This window comes from Pseudophryne corroboree, chromosome 9 (genome assembly GCF_028390025.1).
Source record: "Pseudophryne corroboree isolate aPseCor3 chromosome 9, aPseCor3.hap2, whole genome shotgun sequence".
Lineage (NCBI taxonomy): Eukaryota > Metazoa > Chordata > Amphibia > Anura > Myobatrachidae > Pseudophryne > Pseudophryne corroboree.
The window spans coordinates 473,707,750-473,734,548 of record NC_086452.1 but is presented as its reverse complement, the minus strand read 5'-3'; the positions used below and the strand labels follow the sequence as shown (position 1 = coordinate 473,734,548).

At 50.0% G+C, this 26,799-nt stretch overlaps 2 protein-coding genes across 2 annotated transcripts in view; one reads left to right on the top strand and one right to left on the bottom strand.

The window, feature by feature from the left end:
* RASSF1 (Ras association domain family member 1) overlaps nt 1-26,799 on the bottom strand; it is a 132,049-nt gene that overhangs the window by 79,742 nt on the left and 25,508 nt on the right. The gene's annotated exons all lie outside the window — the stretch shown is intronic.
* On the top strand, nt 23-24,259 carry LOC134957227 (basic proline-rich protein-like; the record flags this gene model as incomplete). Its single annotated transcript, XM_063938930.1, has 3 exons — nt 23-106; nt 17,084-18,634; nt 24,209-24,259. Coding segments are annotated over exons 1-3 (1,686 nt in total), but the record flags the coding sequence as incomplete, so codon positions are not given.

Below are 26,799 nucleotides of genomic sequence, written 5' to 3'. Positions count from 1 at the left end.
GAGAGGAAAGAGAGTGTCAGACATGGTGAGACAGCTACAGATGTTCCAGAAAGGAAAGATGAGACGTAACATAGACAGGCGTGTGTTTATAATTGCTGGATATAAGGTAAATGTGTCACACTGATACTCTGCAATATAACAGGACACTGATACACGGTAACACTCACCGAGACACTGATACACGGTAACACTCACCGAGACACTGATACACGGTAACACTCAGCGAGACACTGATACACGGTAACACTCAACGGGACACTGATACACGGTAACACTCAGCGAGACACTGATACCTGGTAACACTCAGCGAGACACTGATACACGGTAACACTCAGCGAGACACTGATACGCGGTAACACTCAGCGAGACACTGATACACGGTAACACTCAGCGAGACACTGATACACGGTAACACTCAGCGAGACACTGATACGCGGTAACACTCAGCGAGACACTGATACCTGGTAACACTCACCGAGACACTGATACACGGTAACACTCAGCGAGACACTGATACACGGTAACACTCAGCGAGACACTGATACACGGTAACACTCAGCGAGACACTGATACACGGTAACACTCAGCGAGACACTGATACCCGGTAACACTCAGCGAGACACTGATACACGGTAACACTCAGCGAGACACTGATACACGGTAACACTCAACGGGACACTTATACACGGTAACACTCAGCGAGACACTGATACCTGGTAACACTCACCGAGACACTGATACACGGTAACACTCAGCGAGACACTGATACACGGTAACACTCAGCGAGACACTGATACACGGTAACACTCAGCGAGACACTTATACACGGTAACACTCAGCGAGACACTGATACACGGTAACACTCAGCGAGACACTGATACCCGGTAACACTCAGCGAGACACTTATACACGGTAACACTCAGCGAGACACTGATACACGGTAACACTCAGCGAGACACTGATACACGGTAACACTCAGCGAGATACTGATACACGGTAACACTCACCGAGATACTGATACACGGTAACACTCAGCAAGACACTGATACACGGTAACACTCAGCGGGACACTGATACACGGTAACACTCAGCGAGACACTGATACACGGTAACACTCAGCGAGATACTGATATACGGTAACACTCAGCGAGACACTGATACGCGGTAACACTCAGCGAGACACTGATACACGGTAACACTCAGCGAGACACTGATACACGGTAACACTCAGCGAGATACTGATATACGGTAACACTCAGCGAGACACTTATACACGGTGACACTCAGCAGGACACTGATACACGGTAACACTCAGCGAGACACTGATATACGGTAACACTCAGCGAGATACTGATATACGGTAACACTCAGCGAGACACTGATACACGGTAACACTCAGCGAGATACTGATACACGGTAACACTCAGCGAGACACTGATACGCGGTAACACTCTGCGAGATACTGATACACGGTAACACTCAGCGAGATACTGATATACGGTAACACTCAGCGGGACACTGATACACGGTAACACTCAGCGGGACACTGATACACGGTAACACTCAGCAAGATACTGATATACGGTAACACTCAGCGAGACACTGATACACGGTAACACTCAGCGAGATACTGATATACGGTAACACTCAGCGAGACACTGATACACGGTAACACTCAGCGAGATACTGATATACGGTAACACTCAGCGGGACACTGATACACGGTAACACTCAGCGAGACACTGATACACGGTAACACTCAGCGAGACACTGATACACGGTAACACTCAGCGAGATACTGATATACGGTAACACTCAGCGAGACACTGATACACGGTAACACTCAGCGAGACACTGATACACGGTAACACTCAGCGAGATACTGATACACGGTAACACTCAGCGAGATACTGATATACGGTAACACTCAGCGGGACACTGATACACGGTAACACTCAGCGAGACACTGATACACGGTAACACTCAGCGAGATACTGATATACGGTAACACTCAGCGAGACACTGATACACGGTAACACTCAGCGGGACACTGATACACGGTAACACTCAGCGAGACATTGATACACAGTAACACTCAGCGAGACACTGATACACGGTAACACTCAGCGAGACACTGATACGCGGTAACACTCAGCGAGACACTGATACACGGTAACACTCAGCGAGACACTGATACACGGTAACACTCAGCGGGACACTGATACACGGTAACACTCAGCGAGACACTGATACACGGTAACACTCAGCGGGACACTGATACACGGTAATACTCAGCAAGACACTGATACCCGGTAACACTCAGCGAGACACTGATACACGATAACACTCAGCGGGACACTGATACCCGGTAACACTCAGCGGGACACTGATACACGGTAACACTCAGCGAGACACTGATACACGGTAACACTCAGCGAGACACTGATACACGGTAACACTCAGCGAGACACTGATACACGGTAACACTCAGCGAGACACTGATACACGGTAACACTCAGCGGGACACTGATACGCGGTAACACTCAGCGAGACACTGATACACGGTAACACTCAGCGGGACACTGATACCCGGTAACACTCAGCGGGACACTGATACCCGGTAACACTCAGCGGGACACTGATACACGGTAACACTCAGCGAGACACTGATACACGGTAACACTCAGCGAGACACTGATACACGATAACACTCAGCGGGACACTGATATACGGTAACACTCAGCGGGACACTGATACACGGTAACACTCAGCGAGACACTGATACACGGTAACACTCAGCGAGACACTGATACACGGTAACACTCAGCGAGACACTGATACACGGTAACACTCAGCGAGACACTGATACACTGTAACACTCAGCGAGACACTGATACACGGTAACACTCAGCAAGACACTGATACACTGTAACACTCAGCGAGACACTGATACACGGTAACACTCAGCGAGACACTGATACGCGGTAACACTCAGCGAGACACTGATACGCGGTAACACTCAGCGAGACACTGATACACGATAACACTCAGCGGGACACTGATACACAGTAACACTCAGCGAGACACTGATACACGGTAACACTCAGCGAGACACTGATACACGGTAACACTCAGCGAGACACTTATACACGGTAACACTCAGCGGGACACTGATACACGGTAACACTCATCGAGACACTGATACACGGTAACACTCAGCGAGACACTGATACGCGGTAACACTCAGCGAGACACTGATACACGATAACACTCAGCGGGACACTGATACGCGGTAACACTCAGCGAGACACTGATACGCGGTAACACTCAGCGAGACACTGATACACGGTAACACTCAGCGAGACACTGATACACGGTAACACTCAGCGGGACACTGATACGCGGTAACACTCAGCGAGACACTGATACGCGGTAACACTCAGCGAGACACTGATACGCGGTAACACTCAGCGAGACACTGATACGCGGTAACACTCAGCGAGACACTGATACACGGTAACACTCAGCGGGACACTGATACACGATAACACTCAGCGGGACACTGATACGCGGTAACACTCAGCGAGACACTGATACACGATAACACTCAGCGGGACACTGATACGCGGTAACACTCAGCGAGACACTGATACACGGTAACACTCAGCGAGACACTGATACACGGTAACACTCAGCGGGACACTGATACGCGGTAACACTCAGCGAGACACTGATACGCGGTAACACTCAGCGAGACACTGATACGCGGTAACACTCAGCGAGACACTGATACACGATAACACTCAGCGGGACACTGATACGCGGTAACACTCAGCGAGACACTGATACGCGGTAACACTCAGCGAGACACTGATACGCGGTAACACTCAGCGAGACACTGATACGCGATAACACTCAGCGGGACACTGATACACGGTAACACTCAGCGGGACACTGATACGCGGTAACACTCAGCGAGACACTGATACACGGTAACACTCAGCGAGACACTGATACACGGTAACACTCAGCGGGACACTGATACACGGTAACACTCAGCGGGACACTGATACGCGGTAACACTCAGCGAGACACTGATACGCGATAACACTCAGCGGGACACTGATACACGGTAACACTCAGCGGGACACTGATACGCGGTAACACTCAGCGAGACACTGATACACGGTAACACTCAGCGAGACACTGATACACGGTAACACTCAGCGAGACACTGATACACGGTAACACTCAGCGAGACACTGATACGCGGTAACACTCAGCGAGACACTGATACACGGTAACACTCAGCGAGACACTGATACACGGTAACACTCAGCGAGACACTGATACACGGTAACACTCAGCGAGACACTGATATACGGTAACACTCAGCGAGACACTGATACCCGGTAACACTCAGCGAGACACTGATACCCGGTAACACTCAGCGAGACACTGATACACGGTAACACTCAGCGAGACACTGATACACGGTAACACTCAGCGGGACCCTGATACCCGGTAACACTCAGCGAGACACTTATTTATTTATTTATTTTATTTATTAACAGTTTCTTATATAGCGCAGCATATTCCGTTGCGCTTTACAATTAGAATAACAGTAATAGAACAAAACTGGGTAAAAACAGACAGACATAGAGGTAGGAAGGCCCTGCTCACAAGCTTACAATCTATAGGGAAATAGGCATAGATACACAAGGATAGATGCTACCTATTGCATAATGGTCCACCAGATTGCTAGGTTCTTAATGGGTTGTATGATGATACCCCACAAAGTTATCCAAGTGTCAGGAGGGTGTGAGACTAAAGAAAGACAAGATATGTGATGTTATGAATACTCTACAGAGGATGTAATTAGATAGGGAAGCACTGAAGGTTATGTGGGTGGGTCTGGAATTTGATAGGCTTGTCTGAAGAGATGAGTTTTCAGGGAACATTTAAAGGTTTGGAGACTAGAGGCGAGTCTTATTGTGCATGGGAGGGCATTCCACAGAGTGGGTGAAGCCCGGATAAAGTCCTGTAATTTTGAGTGTGAACAAGTAATGCGTTTGGATGAGAGACGTAGATCTTGTGCAGAGCGGAGAGGTCGGGTAGGGAGATATTTTGAGATGAATGAAGAGATGTATGATGGTGCAGTTTGGGTAATAGCCTTGTATGTGAGTAAAAGTATTTTATATTTAATACGGTAGAATACCGGTAACCAATGGAGGGACTGACAGAGCGGATCTGCAGACGATGAACGTCTGGCAAGGAAGATTTGCCTCGCAGCTGCATTCAAAATGGATTGTAGTGGTGAGAGCCTATGTTTGGGAAGACCGGTCAGGAGACTATTACAATAATCAATGCGGGAGATAATGAGAGCATGGATTAGAGTTTTTGCTGTGTCTTGTGTAAGATAAGGGCGTATTTTGGATATGTTTCTTAGATGTATGTAACATGATCTTGAGACAGATTGAATGTGGGGAACAAAGGACAGGTCAGAGTCAAGAATGACACCTAGACAGCGAGGTTGTGGGGTAGGGGTGATTGCAGAGTTCTCAACAGTGATAGAGATATCAGGTTGGAAACTACTATTGGCCGGTGGAAATATAATTAATTCTGTTTTGGAAATAAAACACTTAGGGGTACATTTACTAAGCAGTGATAAGAGCGGAGAAGTGAGCCAGTGGAGAAGTTGCCCATGGCAACCAATCAGCACTGAAGTAACATCTATAATTTGCATACTATAAAATGATACAGAGCTGCTGATTGGTTGATGGGGAAATTTCTCCACTGGCTCACTTCTCCACTCATATCACTGCTTAGTAAATGTATCCCTTATACACGGTAACACTCAGCGGGACACTGATACCCGGTAACACTCAGCGGGACACTGATACACGGTAACACTCAGCGAGACACTGATACACGGTAACACTCAGCGGGACACTGATACACGGTAACACTCAGCGAGACACTGATACCCGGTAACACTCAGTGGGACACTGATACACGGTAACACTCAGCGAGACACTGATACACGGTAACACTCAGCGGGACACTGATACACGGTAACACTCAGCGAGACACTGATACACGGTAACACTCAGCGGGACACTGATACCCGGTAACACTCAGCGAGACACTGATACCCGGTAACACTCAGCGGGACACTGATACACGGTAACACTCAGCGAGACACTGATACACGGTAACACTCAGCGGGACACTGATACACGGTAACACTCAGCGAGACACTGATACACGGTAACACTCACGAGATACTGATACACAGTAACACTCAGCGGGACACTGATACACAGTAACACTCAGCGAGACACTGATACGCGGTAACACTCAGCGGGACACTGATACACGGTAACACTCACGAGATACTGATACACAGTAACACTCAGCGGGACACTGATACACGGTAACACTCACCGAGACACTGATACACGGTAACACTCAGCGAGACACTGATACACGGTAACACTCAGCGAGAAACTGATACCCGGTAACACTCAGCGAGACACTGATACACGGTAACACTCAGCGAGACACTGATACACGGTAACACTCAGCGAGACACTGATACACGGTAACACTCAGCGAGACACTGATACACGGTAACACTCAGCAGGACACTGATACACGGTAACACTCAGCGAGACACTGATACACGGTGACACTCACCGAGATACTGATACACGGTAACACTCAGCGGGACACTTATACACGGTAACACTCAGCAGGACACTGATACACGGTGACACTCAGCGAGACACTTATACACGGTAACACTCAGCGAGACACTGATACACGGTAACACTCAGCGAGACACTGATACACGGTAACACTCAGCGAGACACTGATACCCGGTAACACTCAGCGAGACACTGATACCCGGTAACACTCAGCGAGACACTGATACACGGTAACACTCAGCGGGACACTGATACACGGTAACACTCAGCGGGACACTGATACACGGTGACACTCAGCGAGACACTGATACACAGTAACACTCAGCGAGACACTGATACACGGTGACACTCAGCGATACACTGATACACGGTAACACTCAGCGAGACACTGATACACGGTAACACTCAGCGAGACACTGATATACGGTAACACTCAGCGATACACTGATACACGGTAACACTCAGCGAGACACTGATACACGGTGACACTCAGCGAGACACTGATACACGGTGACACTCAGCGAGACACTGATACACGGTAACACTCAGCGGGACACTGATACACGGTGACACTCAGCGAGACACTGATACACAGTAACACTCAGCGAGACACTGATACACGGTAACACTCAGCGGGACACTGATACACGGTAACACTCAGCGAGACACTGATACACGGTAACACTCAGCGAGACACTGATACACGGTGACACTCAGCAATACACTGATACACGGTAACACTCAGCGGGACACTGATACACGGTGACACTCAGCGAGACACTGATACACGGTAACACTCAGCGAGACACTGATACACGGTGACACTCAGCGATACACTGATACACGGTAACACTCAGCGAGACACTGATACACGGTAACACTCAGCGAGACACTGATACACGGTAACACTCAGCGGGACACTGATACACGGTAACACTCAGCGAGACACTGATACACGGTGACACTCAGCGAGACACTGATACACGGTAACACTCAGCGAGACACTGATACACGGTGACACTCAGCGATACACTGATACACGGTAACACTCAGCGAGACACTGATACACGGTAACACTCAGCGAGACACTGATACACGGTAACACTCAGCGTGTTTTTACTACTGAAGTAAAATGTATTTAGTTTCATTCAAATATTGATTCATTTTTTTCAGCTTTACAAGAAAACTAACAGATGTCTCCGGAAATGGAAGCGTGGAAGAAATAAACTTTGATTCACTGTAAGTAAGTGGAACAGCAATAGTGTAACGGAAATCAGCAACACTCCCACGTGTGGTCATTCCTGTGGTGGCCACAAGGTGGCGGTAGGTTACAGTGCACCATTTACTCACCATGGGGTTTATTTACTAATATTCGTGTTTTGTCCGTTTTAAAGGGTGTTTGAACTCGAATGGTATTGGGTGCATTTTACTGCAACTTTTTGAATCCTGATACGGTCATTCACTAAGCTGCCGAGTTTTGCACAATCGTTTTTTCCGATGTCGATGTGATTCGTAATATCAGGCAGTGTTTTACGGGAGTGATGAGTAAAACACTGCCTGAAAAAACACAAGGAAACCCGGCCGGATCTGTGAGATCCGTCCAGGGCTTTATTGTGTACCTTAAAAAGTTAATTAAAGTCTTTAAAATCCTGGAAAAAATTGCGTGGGGTCCCCCCTCCTAATCATAACCAGCCTCGGGCTCTTTGAGCCGATCTGTTATGCACACCAGTGCCTGCAGGAATGTACTGGTGTCTGAACAGAGAGGGATGCAAAACAAATGAACTCACAGACAGACTGGGAAATATGACATAACGTACACAGAAGGTGATAGGGTAACAAAACCAACACAGAGTGAACAGAGAAGCCCAGAGGCTAAGAAACTGGGTGTCTCCCTAGTATTAGAAATGCTCAGATGGAAAAAGCAAGATGTTGTGTTTTAATACGTAGAGAACCCGAAATGCTGTTGCTAAGGGCAACAGCAAAACCCTAAAGGGTTACCAACGGGTGTGGCAGTAAACTCCTTGGTCAGAGATGGAATAATAGACACAAGGAGAGTCTCCACAATCCTAATTCTCACTTGCAGGGCCCAGGTTCAGCTTACTGCCACTAAACTGACACATGGACGCCCTGCACAGTGAGAGAGGATTATGCAGGCAGGTCTGAAAGTACAGCCACATACCTGCTGGGTTCACAGAATAGCAAAAGAACCTCAGCAGGCTAAACGACTGACTCCAGTCTTACTGCTAGGTCTGGATTGGCAGAGTGTAGTACCAAATGCCCAGGCCTATTTGCAGTAAGCAATAACAAAATACAAAGCTACACAGTACTGGCTAACTTTCAGGAACTGACTAACCAACAAAGATTCAGCAGCATCTGCTTAATCTGAGAAGAGGCCTTATAAAGCAGGTGCTGTCCACGCCCCCCTCAGACCTCACAGACTGTGAGCACAAAAACCAGCACCGGATCCCATGCCTGTAACCACTGCACAGCAAAAGACCCGAACCGGAGTATCAGCTGCGCTCAGGTTACTCCGCTAGCACTTGTCTCCCGGTTGCCATGACGACGTGGCAGCACAGGACAGGAGACCCTAACAGTACCCCCCCTCTGACGAGGGGTCAAGGAACCCCTACCACCGGGTTTATCGGGGAACTGCGAGAAGAAAGAGCGTATCAGTCTGGGGGCATGAAGATCACAACTGCGCACCCACGACCGCTCCTCCGGGCCATACCCCTTCCAGTGCACCAAAAATGACAGCCGACCCCGAACCATCTTGGAGTCAAGAATCCTTTCAACAACAAACTCCCTCTGGCCACGTATCAGAAGAGGGGAAGGTCTTCCTCTGGAAGAAGGATTACTAATCGCCCGTTTTAAAAGGGAACAATGAAATGTTTTATTGATACCCAAAGAACGGGGCAGATCTAACTGAAATGCCACCGGATTGATAACCCTGGTGATCTTATAAGGGCCGATGAACCGGGGGCCTAACTTATGAGATGGCTGTTTCAACTTCAAATTCTTGGTAGACAACCAGACGAAGTCTCCTAATTTGAAGCTGCAGGGTCTTTTCCGCTTATCAAAAACCCTTTTGGTCACTAATGACACAGACACAAGGGCTTTCTTCACTTTCCTCCAAATACCTCTAAGGACCGAAACGACAGAGGAACCACCAGGCGTGGAGTCCAGGGGGTCAAAAGAATTGGCCTTAGGATGATGCCCATACACACAAAGGAAGGGAGAGATCCCTGTAGCAGAGTGAGCCGCGTTGTTATAGGCAAACTCCGCCACTGACAGATGAGCAACCCAGTCAGTCTGACACTTGGAGACATAACACCTGAGGAACTGCTCCAAGGTCTGGTTCACCCTTTCAGTCTGCCCATTAGACTGCGGATGGTAGCCTGACGACAAGCTGACAGAAATCTGGAGATCGGAACAAAATGCCCTCCAGAATTTGGCCACAAACTGGGATCCGCGGTCAGAGACCACATCAAGTGGCAACCCGTGGAGGCGCACAACATGCAGCATAAATAACTCAGACAGGCGTCTGGCCGATGGCAGCCCAACCAGTGGAACGAAGTGCGCCATCTTCGAAAACCTGTCAACGACAACCCAGATGGCTGTCATCCCAGAGGATTTGGGCAAGTCCACAACAAAATCCATTGAAATGTGGGTCCATGGCTTAGATGGAATAGAGAGTGGATGTAATGGGCCAACAGGAACCCTTCTAGGAGTCTTATTTCGGGCACAGATGTCACATGCCCGAACCCACTGATCCACATCCTTAGCCACCGAGGGCCACCACACCGCCCTAGATAGCAACTCCCGAGTTCTGGCAATACCCGGGTGACCTGCCGACTTCTTGGCATGGAATTCCAGGAACACTCGCTGTCTTAACCTAGGAGGCACAAACAAAAGACCTACCGGAAGGTCTGGAGGAGCCTGCTCCTGTGCTCTAAGGACTAATGACAAGAGGTCCTGGGTAATGCCCACTTTAATACATGATGGGGACACAATGGGCAACGGCTCCTCGGTGGTCTCCTGGATTGGAGCAAAACTCAGCGAGAGCGCATCAGCCTTGATGTTTTTTGACCCAGGGCGATATGTTATCAAAAAATTAAAGCGAGCAAAAAACAAAGCCCATCGTGCCTGCCTGGCATTGAGACGCTTCGCTGACTCTAAATATGCCAAATTCTTATGGTCGGTGAGAATTGAGACCACAAACTTAGCCCCCTCAAGCCAGTGTCTCCACTCCTCGAGTGCATCCTTAATAGCCAACAATTCCCGGTTACCCACGTCATAATTCATCTCGGCAGGCGAAAATTTACGGGAAAAGTAAGCACAGGGATGAAGGCGATTATCAGACACTCCCATCTGAGAGAGCACTGCCCCAATACCCATCTCAGAGGCATCCACCTCCACCACAAAAGGACGCTCTGGATCTGGGTGTCGCAGCACCTTGGCCGAGACAAATGCCCTTTTGAGACGGGCAAAAGCCGCTTTGGCCTCACGAGACCAGTGAGCAACATCCGCCCCTTTCTTAGTGAGTGCCACCAAGGGCGCCACTATAGACGAAAATCCAGGGATAAATCGTCTATAAAAATTTGCAAAGCCCAGGAAACGCTGAAGCGCCTTCAAACTAGTGGGCTGCACCCAATCCAGGACTGCCTGTACCTTGGAACCCTCCATTTGGAAACCTTCTGGGGAGATAATATATCCTAGAAATGCGATTTGCTGAACTTCAAATTCGCACTTCTCCAGCTTCGCCCCAAGCCGGTGGTCTCTGAGTTTCTGGAGGACTAAGCGTACATGCTTCCGATGTTCCTCCAGGGAATGGGAGAAGATTAGGATGTCATCTAAGTATACAACTAAGAATCTATCCAAATATTCCCTGAGCACATCGTTCATGAAATCCTGGAAGACTGCCGGGGCATTACAGAGCCCAAAAGGCATCACCAAATATTCATAATGCCCTGAGTGGGTATTAAAGGCAGTCTTCCATTCATCCCCCTCTCTTATTCGGATTAGATTGTACGCACCGCGTAGGTCAATCTTAGAAAAAATGGTGGCAGTACGAAGCTGGTCAAACAAGACCGAAATGAGAGGCAGTGGGTATGAGTTTTTAATCGTGATACGGTTCAATTCCCTGAAGTCGATGCAGGGTCGCAATGAACCGTCCTTTTTACCCACGAAGAAGAACCCCGACCCAACTGGAGACTGTGAAGGTCTGATAAATCCTTTAGCCAAGTTCTCCTGAATGTACTCTGCCATAGCCTGAGTCTCAGGACGTGACAGGGAGTACAACCTGCTCTTGGGAAGCTTAGCATTCGGCAACAAATCAATGGCACAGTCATAGGGGCGATGGGGAGGTAGTACCTCTGCAACTTTTTTGGAGAACACGTCCGCAAAATCTGCATAACACCCTGGCAATCCTGGCAAACTTAGCTGCGAGAGCCTGACTGGAAGGCTCAAGCAACTCCTGAAACAATCAGTACCCCAACTAAGAATCTCCCCAGAGACCCAGTCAAATTGAGGATTGTGGGCCCTTAACCAGGGTAACCCCAACACCAATGGGGCAAAAGTACAGACAGTCACATAAAAGGACAATTTTTCAGAGTGTGTGGCTCCAATAAACAAAGAAATCTGGCTAGTGCAAGAGGTAATTTTACCCTGGGATAATGGTTCCCCGTTTAACCCACAAATCTCAATTTCCGACGCCAAGGGTACTAAGGAAACAGAGTGTTTCAGGGCGAATTGGCGGTCCATAAAAACCCCGTCGGCCCCACTGTCCACAAAGGCCTCAGTCTTGACAGTTTGACCGAGGGTCTTCAAGGTCACCGGAATGATAAAAGTCTTCTTGGGAAATTCTGACTTCTGGCCTGACAGGATATTTCCCATCACCCTCAGGCCCTGAAGTTTTCCGGCTTTTCTGGGCATGATACTACCACATGACCCTTATTCCCACAGTACAAACACAACCCCTGCTGTCTCCTCCGCGTCTTCTCACGCGAGGAGAGGCGGGTAGCCCCAATCTGCATAGGCTCCTCGGAAAATTCCTCAGAGTCTGAGGTTCCCTTGGGAAAGAAGGAAACCTCGGTCTCCCTTTCAAGCCTACGCTCTCTCACCCGTCTATCCACCCGGATGGATAACTGCATGAGCTGATCCAAGCTATCAGGCAAGGGATATTGTACCAGTTGGTCTTTTATCTGGTTAGAAAGACCTCTTCGGTACTGGTGTCTCAGGGCTGGGTCATTCCACTGGGTATCATGGAACAACCTCCGAAACTCCGTACAGTAAACCTCAACTGGCCTTCGCCCTTGCTTAAGGATCGAAATCTGAGCCTCGGCTGAGGCCGTCTTGTCAGGGTCATCATACAACATGCCCAGTGCCGTAAAAAAAGCATCAACACTTTTAAGCGACGGACAGTCAGGCTGCAACCCATATGCCCAGACCTGTGGGTCTCCTTGTAGCAAGGAAATCACTATGCCCACCCGCTGAATCTCTGACCCAGAAGACTGAGGCCTAAGCTGGAAATATAACTTGCAGCTCTCCTTGAAACAAAAGAACTGCGAGCGATCTCCAGAAAAACGATCCGGAAGATTTACTTTCGGCTCCTTAACCCCTGAAGGTGCTGCTGCTGCGGGAGCTCCGCCAGCGGCCTGGGAGGTGTGCATTTTAATGGACAAATCATTAAATTGACGAGTCAGGACCTGCACCTGATCGACCACCTGTTGCAACGTATTTTGAGCGGTATGCTCCATATTCCCACAAAATTTCAACAGGAGTATTGGGCTGCTGAATATGTTATGCACACCAGTGCCTGCAGGAATGTACTGGTGTTTGAACTGTTATACACACCAGTGCCTGCAGGAATGTACTGGTGTCTGAACAGAGAGGGATGCAAAACAAATGAACTCACAGACAGACTGGGAAATATGACATAACGTACACAGAAGGTGATAGGGTAACAAAACCAACACAGAGTGAACAGAGAAGCCCAGAGGCTAAGAAACTGGGTGTCTCCCTAGTATTAGAAATGCTCAGATGGAAAAAGCAAGATGTTGTGTTTTAATACGTAGAGAACCCGAAATGCTGTTGCTAAGGGCAACAGCAAAACCCTAAAGGGTTACCAACGGGTGTGGCAGTAAACTCCTTGGTCAGAGATGGAATAATAGACACAAGGAGAGTCTCCACAATCCTAATTCTCACTTGCAGGGCCCAGGTTCAGCTTACTGCCACTAAACTGACACATGGACGCCCTGCACAGTGAGAGAGGATTATGCAGGCAGGTCTGAAAGTACAGCCACAAACCTGCTGGGTTCACAGAATAGCAAAAGAACCTCAGCAGGCGAAACGACTGACTCCAGTCTTACTGCTAGGTCTGGATTGGCAGAGTGTAGTACCAAATGCCCAGGCCTATTTGCAGTAAGCAATAACAAAATACAAAGCTACACAGTACTGGCTAACTTTCAGGAACTGACTAACCAACAAAGATTCAGCAGCATCTGCTTAATCTGAGAAGAGGCCTTATAAAGCAGGTGCTGTCCACGCCCCCCTCAGACCTCACAGACTGTGAGCACAAAAACCAGCACCGGATCCCATGCCTGTAACCACTGCACAGCAAAAGACCCGAACCGGAGTATCAGCTGCGCTCAGGTTACTCCGCTAGCACTTGTCTCCCGGTTGCCATGACGACGTGGCAGCACAGGACAGGAGACCCTAACACGATCCTGGTTGAAAAAATATGGGGCAAAAAATGACAGGGGTTCCCCCATATTTAATCAACCAGCACCGGGCTCTGCGCCTGGTCCTGGTTCCAAAAATACGGGGGACAAAAAGCGTAGGGGTCCCCCGTATTTCTGAAACCAGCACCGGGCTCCACTAGCTGGGGAGATAATGCCACAGCCGGGGGACACTTTGATATCGGTCCCTGCGGCCGTGCCATTAAAACCCCAACTAGTCACCCCTGGCCGGGGTACCCTGGAGGAGTGGGGACCCCTTCAATCAAGGGGTCCCCCCCCCTTCAGCCACCCAAGGGCCAGGGGTGAAGCCCGAGGCTGTCCCCCCCATCCAAGGGTGGCGGATGGGGGGCTGATAGCCTTTTTGAAAAAATGTGAATATTGTTTTTAGTAGCAGTAAAACAAGTCCCAGCAAGCCTCGTCCGCAAGCTGGTACTTGGAGAAACACAAGTACCAGCATGCGGTGGAAAACCGGGCCCGCTGGCACCTGTAGTAGTACTACTACTAAAAAAATAGCCCAATAAAAACAGCGGTGAGGTTACTTTCGGTCAACCGCTGACCACAAAGTTCCCACCATTGGTTACAATGGAGCGCATAGGCGCTACATTGTATCACTGCCGTGTGCTGCCTGACAGACACTACAGGAGCACACAGCCAATCAGGAGGGTGCCACAACGTGGCGCTCCCTGATTGGCTGAATGAACCCTCTTAGACAGGAGTCAGGGGGGGGGTCCTGGCAGTCGGGGAAAGGGGTCCAATGTGAAAACATGGGGCCCCTTTCAGTGCGTGGTCGGGTTTGCGTTTTTTTTTTTGACAAGTACGTGGATTATACAGAGAACAGAAGAGGACCGATCTACACTGGATTATGTGAGTATAATTTTTTCCACAGGTACCCCATGGATTCTACATGGAGAAGAGGACCGACCCTCGTGTGAACATAGGTAAGTATGTATGTTTGGAGGTGTGCATGTATGTAATAAACTTATACTTTCAAGGTGTGTGTCTCCTGTTTTTATTGGGGTATTTTTTTGTAGCAGTACCCGGTTTTCCACCGCATGCTGGTACTTGTGGTTCTCCAAGTACCAGCTTGCGGGAGAGGCTTGCTGGGACTTGTAGTACTGCTACTAAAAACAATATTCACACTTTCACACTTGGCTATCAGCCCCCCATCCGCCGCCCTTGGATGGGGGGGACAGCCTCGGGCTTCACCCCTGGCCCTTGGGTGGCTGGAGGGGGGGGACCCCTTGATTGAAGGGGTCCCCACTCCTCCAGGGTACCCCGGCCAGGGGTGACTAGTTGAGGTTTTAATGGCACGGCTGCAGGGACCGATATCAAAGTGTCCCCCGGCTGTGGCATTATCTCCCCAGCTAGTGGAGCCCGGTGCTGGTTTCAGAAATACGGGGGACCCCTACGCTTTTTGTCCCCCGTATTTTTGGAACCAGGACCAGGCGCAGAGCCCGGTGCTGGTTGATTAAATATGGGGGAACCCCTGTCATTTTTTGCCCCATATTTTTTCAACCAGGACCGGCTCAAAGAGCCCGAGGCTGGTTATGCTTAGGAGGGGGGACCCCACGCAATTTTTTTTTCTGATTTTACACTAAACAGACCCTTTCCCATAGATAACCATGCACAGATCTCACTGATCCGTGCATGGTTATCCAAACTCGACTGGAAAAAGCAGGTTTTTTTTTTTGCTGCTTTTTTTAGCGATTCGAAAAAAAACAAACCCGCACTTGAGCACTCAGAGACTAACACCCAAATACGAATGAATAGTGAATACCCGTATTCTATGAAATAACAGCAGCGTTAGATCGATGGTCTATTCATTCGTATTTCGGGACATTGTCATTCAAACCATTACGAATAGACCAGACACTGCCGAGATTGGTGCTTAGTAAATTCCCGGATTGGGACTTAGAAAAAAAAACACAAATCGACCAAACTCGGATTTTTAGTAAATACTGGCCCATGACTAAAGTCTGGAGAGAGTAATAAGTGTGATAGATGGAGCTGGTATTAGGCTGGCATTGCTGCGGGTACAGACATACGTGACACCACACATGGGAATGTACAGCCGGGAAAGTGGGTCACGCTGACTAATGCTGGATGTGAGGCCGTTTTGGCATGGTGACTACTGTAGCTTCTCCTCTGTATTTTCCTTACAGGGGAAGCTCCCACACCGAGTGGTATTCATGTGACCGGCGGTCACATGACCTCCACCAACATCCCGCCCCCTCACTATCCCAACGGTCGGCATGCCGACCTACAGGGACTATTTCCACTCGTGGGTGTCCCATAGAGTGGGAATAGAACCGGTGGCGACCGCAGGTTGACACCGAGCACGCAGCGTGGTGAGCACAGCGAGTTCGCAAGAGGCTTTGCTGAACTTGCACCCCCCCCTCCCGCCGGGTTCCCGGCGTCGGTATGCTGACCACACCCCCCACACGACACGTCACAGAAAGTGGCTTAAATCACATTCTTGGATTTATTTGCCTATTTCCAAACTGCTGAATCCATTAGCGGGAAATCATCCTAGAAGTCACTAGAAACATCCCCAAGTGACGGAATCCCGGCGCCCTGCGGTAATAAGTATCAGACAGGAGTAATCTATCAGCAAATCTGCATTGGAAATCCCGTTAGAGAGTGTATGAGTCTCACACGCTGGACTCCCAGGACTACCAGCCCCCGCTCCCCATCACTACCAGCCCCCGCTCCCCAGGACTACCAGCCCCCGCTCCCCGGGACTACCAGCCCCCGCTCCCCGGGACTACCAGCCCCCGCTCCCCAGGACTACCAGCCCCCACTCCCCAGGACTACCAGCCCCCACTCCCCAGGACTACCAGCCCCCCGCTCCCCAGGACTAGCCCCCACTCCCCGGGACTACCAGCCCCCGCTCCCAGGACTACCAGCCCCCGCTCCCCGGGACTACCAGCCCCCGCTCCCCAGTACTACCAGCCCCCGCTCCCCATCACTACCAGCCCCCGCTCCCCAGGGCTACCAGCCCCCGCTCCCCAGGACTACCAGCCCCCGCTCCCCGGGACTACCAGCCCCCGCTCCCCAGGACTACCAGCCCCCGCTCCCCGGGACTACCAGCCCCCGCTCCCCAGGACTACCAGCCCCCCAGCCCCCGCTCCCCAGGACTACAAGCCCCCGCTCCCAGGACTACCAGCCCCCGCTCCCCGGGACTACCAGCCCCCGCTCCCAGGACTACCAGCCCCCGCTCCCAGGACTACCAGCCCCCGCTCCCCATCACCACCAGGACTACCAGCCCCCGCTCCCCAGGACTGGACTACCAGCCCCCGCTCCCCAGGTCTACCAGCCCCCGCTCCCAGGACTACCAGCCCCCGCTCCCAGGACTACCAGCCCCCGCTCCCCAGGACTACCAGCCCCCACTCCCCAGGACTACCAGCCCCCGCTCCCCAGGACTACCTACCAGCCCCCGCTCCCCAGGACTACCAGCCCCCGCTCCCCAGGACTGGACTACCAGCCCCCGCTCCCCAGGTCTACCAGCCCCCGCTCCCAGGACTGCCAGCCCCCGCTCCCCAGGACTATCAGCCCCCACTCCCCAGGACTACCAGCCCCCGCTCCCCAGGACTACCTACCAGCCCCCGCTCCCCAGGACTACCAGCCCCCGCTCCCCAGGACTGGACTACCAGCCCCCGCTCCCCAGGTCTACCAGCCCCCGCTCCCCGGGACTACCAGCCCCCGCTCCCCGGGACTACCAGCCCCCGCTCCCCGGGACTACCAGCCCCCGCTCCCCGGGACTACCAGCCCCCGCTCCCCGGGACTACCAGCCCCCGCTCCCCAGGACTACCAGCCCCCGCTCCCAGGACTACCAGCCCCCGCTCCCCAGGACTACCAGTCCCCGCTCCCAGGACTACCAGCCCCCGCTCCCCCCGCTCCCAGGACTACCAGCCCCCGCTCCCCGGGACTACCAGCCCCCGCGCTCCCCAGGACTACCAGCCCCCGCTCCCCAGGACTACCAGCCCCCCCCCGCTCCCAGGACTACCCGACCCACTCCCCGAGACTACCAGCCCTCGCTCCCCAGGACTACCAGCCCCTACTCACCGGGACTACCAGCCCCCGCTCCCAGGACTACCAGCCCCCGCTCCCAGGACTACCAGCCCCCGCTCCCCAGGACTACCCGACCCACTCCCCGAGACTACCAGCCCCCACTCACCGGGACTACCAGTAGAGATGAGCGGGTTCGGTTTCTCTGAATCCGAACCCGCCAGAACTTCATGTTTTTTTTCACGGGTCCGAGCGACTCGGATCTTCCCGCCTTGCTCGGTTAACCCGAGCGCGCCCGAACGTCATCATGACGCTGTCGGATTCTCGCGAGGCTCGGATTCTATCGCGAGACTCGGATTCTATATAAGGAGCCGCGCGTCGCCGCCATTTTCACACGTGCATTGAGATTGATAGGGAGAGGACGTGGCTGGCGTCCTCTCCGTTTAGAATAGATTAGAGAGACACTTGATTTACTAATTTTGGGGAGCATTAGGAGTAGTCAGTACAGTGCAGAGTTTTGCTGATAGTGACCAGTGACCACCAGTTTTATTTATAATCCGTTCTCTGCCTGAAAAAAGCGATACACAGCACACAGTGACTCAGTCACATACCATATCTGTGTGCACTGCTCAGGCTCAGGCCAGTGTGCTGCATCATCTATTATCTATATATAAATAATATTATATATATCTGTCTGACTGCTCAGCTCACACAGCTTATAATTGTGGGGGAGACTGGGGAGCACTACTGCAGTGCCAGTTATAGGTTATAGCAGGAGCCAGGAGTACATAATATATTATATAGTGAGTGACCACCAGACACACAGTGCAGTTTATTTAATATATCCGTTCTCTGCCTGAAAAAAGCGATACACACAGTGACTCAGTCAGTCACATACCATATCTGTGTGCACTGCTCAGGCTCAGGCCAGTGTGCTGCATCATCTATATATATTATATATCTGTCTGACTGCTCAGCTCACACAGCTTATAATTGTGGGGGAGACTGGGGAGCACTACTGCAGTGCCAGTTATAGGTTATAGCAGGAGCCAGGAGTACATAATATTATATTAAAATTAAACAGTGCACACTTTTGCTGCAGGAGTGCCACTGCCAGTGTGACTAGTGACCAGTGACCTGACCACCAGTATATATAATATTAGTAGTATACTATCTCTTTATCAACCAGTCTATATTAGCAGCAGACACAGTACAGTGCGGTAGTTCACGGCTGTGGCTACCTCTGTGTCGGCACTCGGCAGCCCGTCCATAATTGTATATACCACCTAACCGTGGTTTTTTTTTCTTTCTTTATACATACATACTAGTTACGAGTATACTATCTCTTTATCAACCAGTCTATATATTAGCAGCAGACACAGTACAGTGCGGTAGTTCACGGCTGTGGCTACCTCTGTGTCGGCACTCGGCAGCCCGTCCATAATTGTATATACCACCTAACCGTGGTTTTTTTTTCTTTCTTTATACATACATACTAGTTACGAGTATACTATCTCTTTATCAACCAGTCTATATATTAGCAGCAGACACAGTACAGTGCGGTAGTTCACGGCTGTGGCTACCTCTGTGTCGGCACTCGGCAGCCCGTCCATAATTGTATATACCACCTAACCGTGGTTTTTTTTTCTTTCTTTATACATACATACTAGTTACGAGTATACTATCTCTTTATCAACCAGTCTATATATTAGCAGCAGACACAGTACAGTGCGGTAGTTCACGGCTGTGGCTACCTCTGTGTCGGCACTCGGCAGCCCGTCCATAATTGTATATACCACCTAACCGTGGTTTTTTTTTCTTTCTTTATACATACATACTAGTTACGAGTATACTATCTCTTTATCAACCAGTCTATATATTAGCAGCAGACACAGTACAGTGCGGTAGTTCACGGCTGTGGCTACCTCTGTGTCGGCACTCGGCAGCCCGTCCATAATTTATATACCACCTAACCGTGGTTTTTTTTTCTTTCTTTATACATACATACTAGTTACGAGTATACTATCTCTTTATCAACCAGTCTATATTAGCAGCAGACACAGTACAGTGCGGTAGTTCACGGCTGTGGCTACCTCTGTGTCGGCACTCGGCAGCCCGTCCATAATTGTATATACCACCTAACCGTGGTTTTTTTTTCTTTCTTTATACATACATACTAGTTACGAGTATACTATCTCTTTATCAACCAGTCTATATATTAGCAGCAGACACAGTACAGTGCGGTAGTTCACGGCTGTGGCTACCTCTGTGTCGGCACTCGGCAGCCCGTCCATAATTGTATATACCACCTAACCGTGGTTTTTTTTTCTTTCTTTATACATACATACTAGTTACGAGTATACTATCTCTTTATCAACCAGTCTATATATTAGCAGCAGACACAGTACAGTGCGGTAGTTCACGGCTGTGGCTACTTCTGTGTCGGCACTCGGCAGCCCGTCCATAATTGTATATACCACCTAACCGTGGTTTTTTTTTCTTTCTTTATACATACATACTAGTTACGAGTATACTATCTCTTTATCAACCAGTCTATATATTAGCAGCAGACACAGTACAGTGCGGTAGTTCACGGCTGTGGCTACCTCTGTGTCGGCACTCGGCAGCCCGTCCATAATTGTATATACCACCTAACCGTGGTTTTTTTTTCTTTCTTTATACATACATACTAGTTACGAGTATACTATCTCTTTATCAACCAGTCTATATTAGCAGCAGACACAGTACAGTGCGGTAGTTCACGGCTGTGGCTACCTCTGTGTCGGCACTCGGCAGCCCGTCCATAATTGTATATACCACCTAACCGTGGTTTTTTTTTCTTTCTTTATACATACATACTAGTTACGAGTATACTATCTCTTTATCAACCAGTCTATATATTAGCAGCAGACACAGTACAGTGCGGTAGTTCACGGCTGTGGCTACCTCTGTGTCGGCACTCGGCAGCCCGTCCATAATTGTATATACCACCTAACCGTGGTTTTTTTTTCTTTCTTTATACATACATACTAGTTACGAGTATACTATCTCTTTATCAACCAGTCTATATATTAGCAGCAGACACAGTACAGTGCGGTAGTTCACGGCTGTGGCTACCTCTGTGTCGGCACTCGGCAGCCCGTCCATAATTGTATACTAGTATCCAATCCATCCATCTCCATTGTTTACCTGAGGTGCCTTTTAGTTGTGCCTATTAAAATATGGAGAACAAAAATGTTGAGGTTCCAAAATTAGGGAAAGATCAAGATCCACTTCCACCTCGTGCTGAAGCTGCTGCCACTAGTCATGGCCGAGACGATGAAATGCCAGCAACGTCGTCTGCCAAGGCCGATGCCCAATGTCATAGTACAGAGCATGTCAAATCCAAAACACCAAATATCAGTAAAAAAAGGACTCCAAAACCTAAAATAAAATTGTCGGAGGAGAAGCGTAAACTTGCCAATATGCCATTTACCACACGGAGTGGCAAGGAACGGCTGAGGCCCTGGCCTATGTTCATGGCTAGTGGTTCAGCTTCACATGAGGATGGAAGCACTCAGCCTCTCGCTAGAAAAATGAAAAGACTCAAGCTGGCAAAAGCAGCACAGCAAAGAACTGTGCATTCTTCGAAATCAAAAATCCACAAGGAGAGTCCAATTGTGTCGGTTGCGATGCCTGACCTTCCCAACACTGGACGTGAAGAGCATGCGCCTTCCACCATTTGCACGCCCCCTGCAAGTGCTGGAAGGAGCACCCGCAGTCCAGTTCCTGATAGTCAGATTGAAGATGTCAGTGTTGAAGTACACCAGGATGAGGAGGATATGGGTGTTGCTGGCGCTGGGGAGGAAATTGACCAGGAGGATTCTGATGGTGAGGTGGTTTGTTTAAGTCAGGCACCCGGGGAGACACCTGTTGTCCGTGGGAGGAATATGGCCGTTGACATGCCTGGTGAAAATACCAAAAAAATCAGCTCTTCAGTGTGGAGGTATTTCACCAGAAATGCGGACAACAGGTGTCAAGCCGTGTGTTCCCTTTGTCAAGCTGTAATAAGTAGGGGTAAGGACGTTAACCACCTCGGAACATCCTCCCTTATACGTCACCTGCAGCGCATTCATAATAAGTCAGTGACAAGTTCAAAAACTTTGGGTGACAGCGGAAGCAGTCCACTGACCAGTAAATCCCTTCCTCTTGTAACCAAGCTCACGCAAACCACCCCACCAACTCCCTCAGTGTCAATTTCCTCCTTCCCCAGGAATGCCAATAGTCCTGCAGGCCATGTCACTGGCAATTCTGACGAGTCCTCTCCTGCCTGGGATTCCTCCGATGCATCCTTGCGTGTAACGCCTACTGCTGCTGGCGCTGCTGTTGTTGCCGCTGGGAGTCGATGGTCATCCCAGAGGGGAAGTCGTAAGCCCACTTGTACTACTTCCAGTAAGCAATTGACTGTTCAACAGTCCTTTGCGAGGAAGATGAAATATCACAGCAGTCATCCTACTGCAAAGCGGATAACTGAGTCCTTGACAACTATGTTGGTGTTAGACGTGCGTCCGGTATCCGCCGTTAGTTCACAGGGAACTAGACAATTTATTGAGGCAGTGTGCCCCCGTTACCAAATACCATCTAGGTTCCACTTCTCTAGGCAGGCGATACCGAGAATGTACACGGACGTCAGAAAAAGACTCACCAGTGTCCTAAAAAATGCAGTTGTACCCAATGTCCACTTAACCACGGACATGTGGACAAGTGGAGCAGGGCAGGGTCAGGACTATATGACTGTGACAGCCCACTGGGTAGATGTATGGACTCCCGCCGCAAGAACAGCAGCGGCGGCACCAGTAGCAGCATCTCGCAAACGCCAACTCTTTCCTAGGCAGGCTACGCTTTGTATCACCGCTTTCCAGAATACGCACACAGCTGAAAACCTCTTACGGCAACTGAGGAAGATCATCGCGGAATGGCTTACCCCAATTGGACTCTCCTGTGGATTTGTGGCATCGGACAACGCCAGCAATATTGTGTGTGCATTAAATATGGGCAAATTCCAGCACGTCCCATGTTTTGCACATACCTTGAATTTGGTGGTGCAGAATTTTTTAAAAAAACGACAGGGGCGTGCAAGAGATGCTGTCGGTGGCCAGAAAAATTGCGGGACACTTTCGGCGTACAGGCACCACGAACAGAAGACTGGAGCACCACCAAAAACTACTGAACCTGCCCTGCCATCATCTGAAGCAAGAAGTGGTAACGAGGTGGAATTCAACCCTCTATATGCTTCAGAGGTTGGAGGAGCAGCAAAAGGCCATTCAAGCCTATACAATTGAGCACGATATAGTAGGTGGAATGCACCTGTCTCAAGTGCAGTGGAGAATGATTTCAACGTTGTGCAAGGTTCTGATGCCCTTTGAACTTGCCACACGTGAAGTCAGTTCAGACACTGCCAGCCTGAGTCAGGTCATTCCCCTCATCAGGCTTTTGCAGAAGAAGCTGGAGGCATTGAAGAAGGAGCTAAAAGGGAGCGATTCCGCTAGGCATGTGGGACTTGTGGATGCAGCCCTTAATTCGCTTAACAAGGATTCACGGGTGGTCAATCTGTTGAAATCAGAGCACTACATTTTGGCCACCGTGCTCGATCCTAGATTTAAAGCCTACCTTGGATCTCTCTTTCCGGCAGACACAGGTCTGCTGGGGTTGAAAGACCTGCTGGTGACAAAATTGTCAAGTCAAGCGGAACGCGACCTGTCAACATCTCCTCCTTCACATTCTCCCGCAACTGGGGGTGCGAGGAAAAGGCTCAGAATTCCGAGCCCACCCGCTGGCGGTGATGCAGGGCAGTCTGGAGCGACTGCTGATGCTGACATCTGGTCCGGACTGAAGGACCTGACAACGATTACGGACATGTCGTCTACTGTCACTGCATATGATTCTCTCAACATTGATAGAATGGTGGAGGATTATATGAGTGACCGCATCCAAGTAGGCACGTCACACAGTCCGTACTTATACTGGCAGGAAAAAGAGGCAATTTGGAGGCCCTTGCACAAACTGGCTTTATTCTACCTAAGTTGCCCTCCCACAAGTGTGTACTCCGAAAGAGTGTTTAGTGCCGCCGCTCACCTTGTCAGCAATCGGCGTACGAGGTTACATCCAGAAAATGTGGAGAAGATGATGTTCATTAAAATGAATTATAATCAATTCCTCCGCGGAGACATTGACCAGCAGCAATTGCCTCCACAAAGTACACAGGGAGCTGAGATGGTGGATTCCAGTGGGGACGAATTGATAATCTGTGAGGAGGGGGATGTACACGGTGATATATCGGAGGGTGAAGATGAGGTGGACATCTTGCCTCTGTAGAGCCAGTTTGTGCAAGGAGAGATTAATTGCTTCTTTTTTGGGGGGGGTCCAAACCAACCCGTCATATCAGTCACAGTCGTGTGGCAGACCCTGTCACTGAAATGATGGGTTGGTTAAAGTGTGCATGTCCTGTTTTGTTTATACAACATAAGGGTGGGTGGGAGGGCCCAAGGACAATTCCATCTTGCACCTCTTTTTTCTTTTCTTTTTCTTTGCATCATGTGCTGATTGGGGAGGGTTTTTTGGAAGGGACATCCTGCGTGACACTGCAGTGCCACTCCTAGATGGGCCCGGTGTTTGTGTCGGCCACTAGGGTCGCTAATCTTACTCACACAGTCAGCTACCTCATTGCGCCTCTTTTTTTCTTTGCGTCATGTGCTGTTTGGGGAGGGTTTTTTGGAAGGGACATCCTGCGTGACACTGCAGTGCCACTCCTAGATGGGCCCGGTGTTTGTGTCGGCCACTAGGGTTGCTAATCTTACTCACACAGCTACCTCATTGCGCCTCTTTTTTTCTTTGCGTCATGTGCTGTTTGGGGAGGGTTTTTTGGAAGGGACATCCTGCGTGACACTGCAGTGCCACTCCTAGATGGGCCCGGTGTTTGTGTCGGCCACTAGGGTCGCTAATCTTACTCACACAGCTACCTCATTGCGCCTCTTTTTTTCTTTGCGTCATGTGCTGTTTGGGGAGGGTTTTTTGGAAGGGCCATCCTGCGTGACACTGCAGTGCCACTCCTAGATGGGCCCGGTGTTTGTGTCGGCCACTAGGGTCGCTAATCTTACTCACACAGCTACCTCATTGCGCCTCTTTTTTTCTTTGCGTCATGTGCTGTTTGGGGAGGGTTTTTTGGAAGGGACATCCTGCGTGACACTGCAGTGCCACTCCTAGATGGGCCCGGTGTTTGTGTCGGCCACTAGGGTCGCTTATCTTACTCACACAGCGACCTCGGTGCAAATTTTAGGACTAAAAATAATATTGTGAGGTGTGAGGTATTCAGAATAGACTGAAAATGAGTGTAAATTATGGTTTTTGAGGTTAATAATACTTTGGGATCAAAATGACCCCCAAATTCTATGATTTAAGCTGTTTTTTAGTGTTTTTTGAAAAAAACACCCGAATCCAAAACACACCCGAATCCGACAAAAAAAATTCGGTGAGGTTTTGCCAAAACGCGTTCGAACCCAAAACACGGCCGCGGAACCGAACCCAAAACCAAAACACAAAACCCGAAAAATTTCAGGCGCTCATCTCTAACTACCAGCCCCTACTCACCGGGACTACCCGACCCACTCCCCGAGACTACCAGCCCCCACTCACCGGGACTACCAGCCTGCGTTTCCCGGCACGCTCCCCCTAAGCGGCGGACAAACGCCGCTGGCCCGCCCCCTCCCACCCAGCAACCGCCTCTGCCTGTCAATTAAGCAGAGGGAATTGCTAGCCTAAGGCAGTCGTCGGCTGCCTGCCATGCGCCGGTACACTGTGGCGCCGGCGCATGCGCAGTTCAGACCCAATTGCTGCTGTGTGAAAACATACAGCAGCGATCGGGTCTGAATGACCCCCCACGTTCTCTCAGTGAAGCTTTGGTGTATCCCTCAGTAGAGGGAGCACTGGAGACCTTTCCTATTGGCCCCAGCGGCTGGGATGAAAGTTACCTCTAGGCCATAGGAGACGTCTTGAAGGCCGGTGCACTTTCCCACACAGGGGTTAGCGCAAACCTCAGGCTCTCTATAATGGTAAATTCACACCGGCTGTGAGAACATCACCTGCTCCCTCTATTGTTCTTATAGCACGATATATAGAACACCACCTGCTCCCTCTATTGTTCTTATAGCACGATATATAGAACATCACCTGCTCCCTCTATTGTTCTTATAGCACGATATATAGAACATCACCTGCTCCCTCTATTGTTCTTATAGCACGATATATAGAACATCACCTGCTCCCTCTATTGTTCTTATAGCACGATATATAGAACATCACCTGCTCCC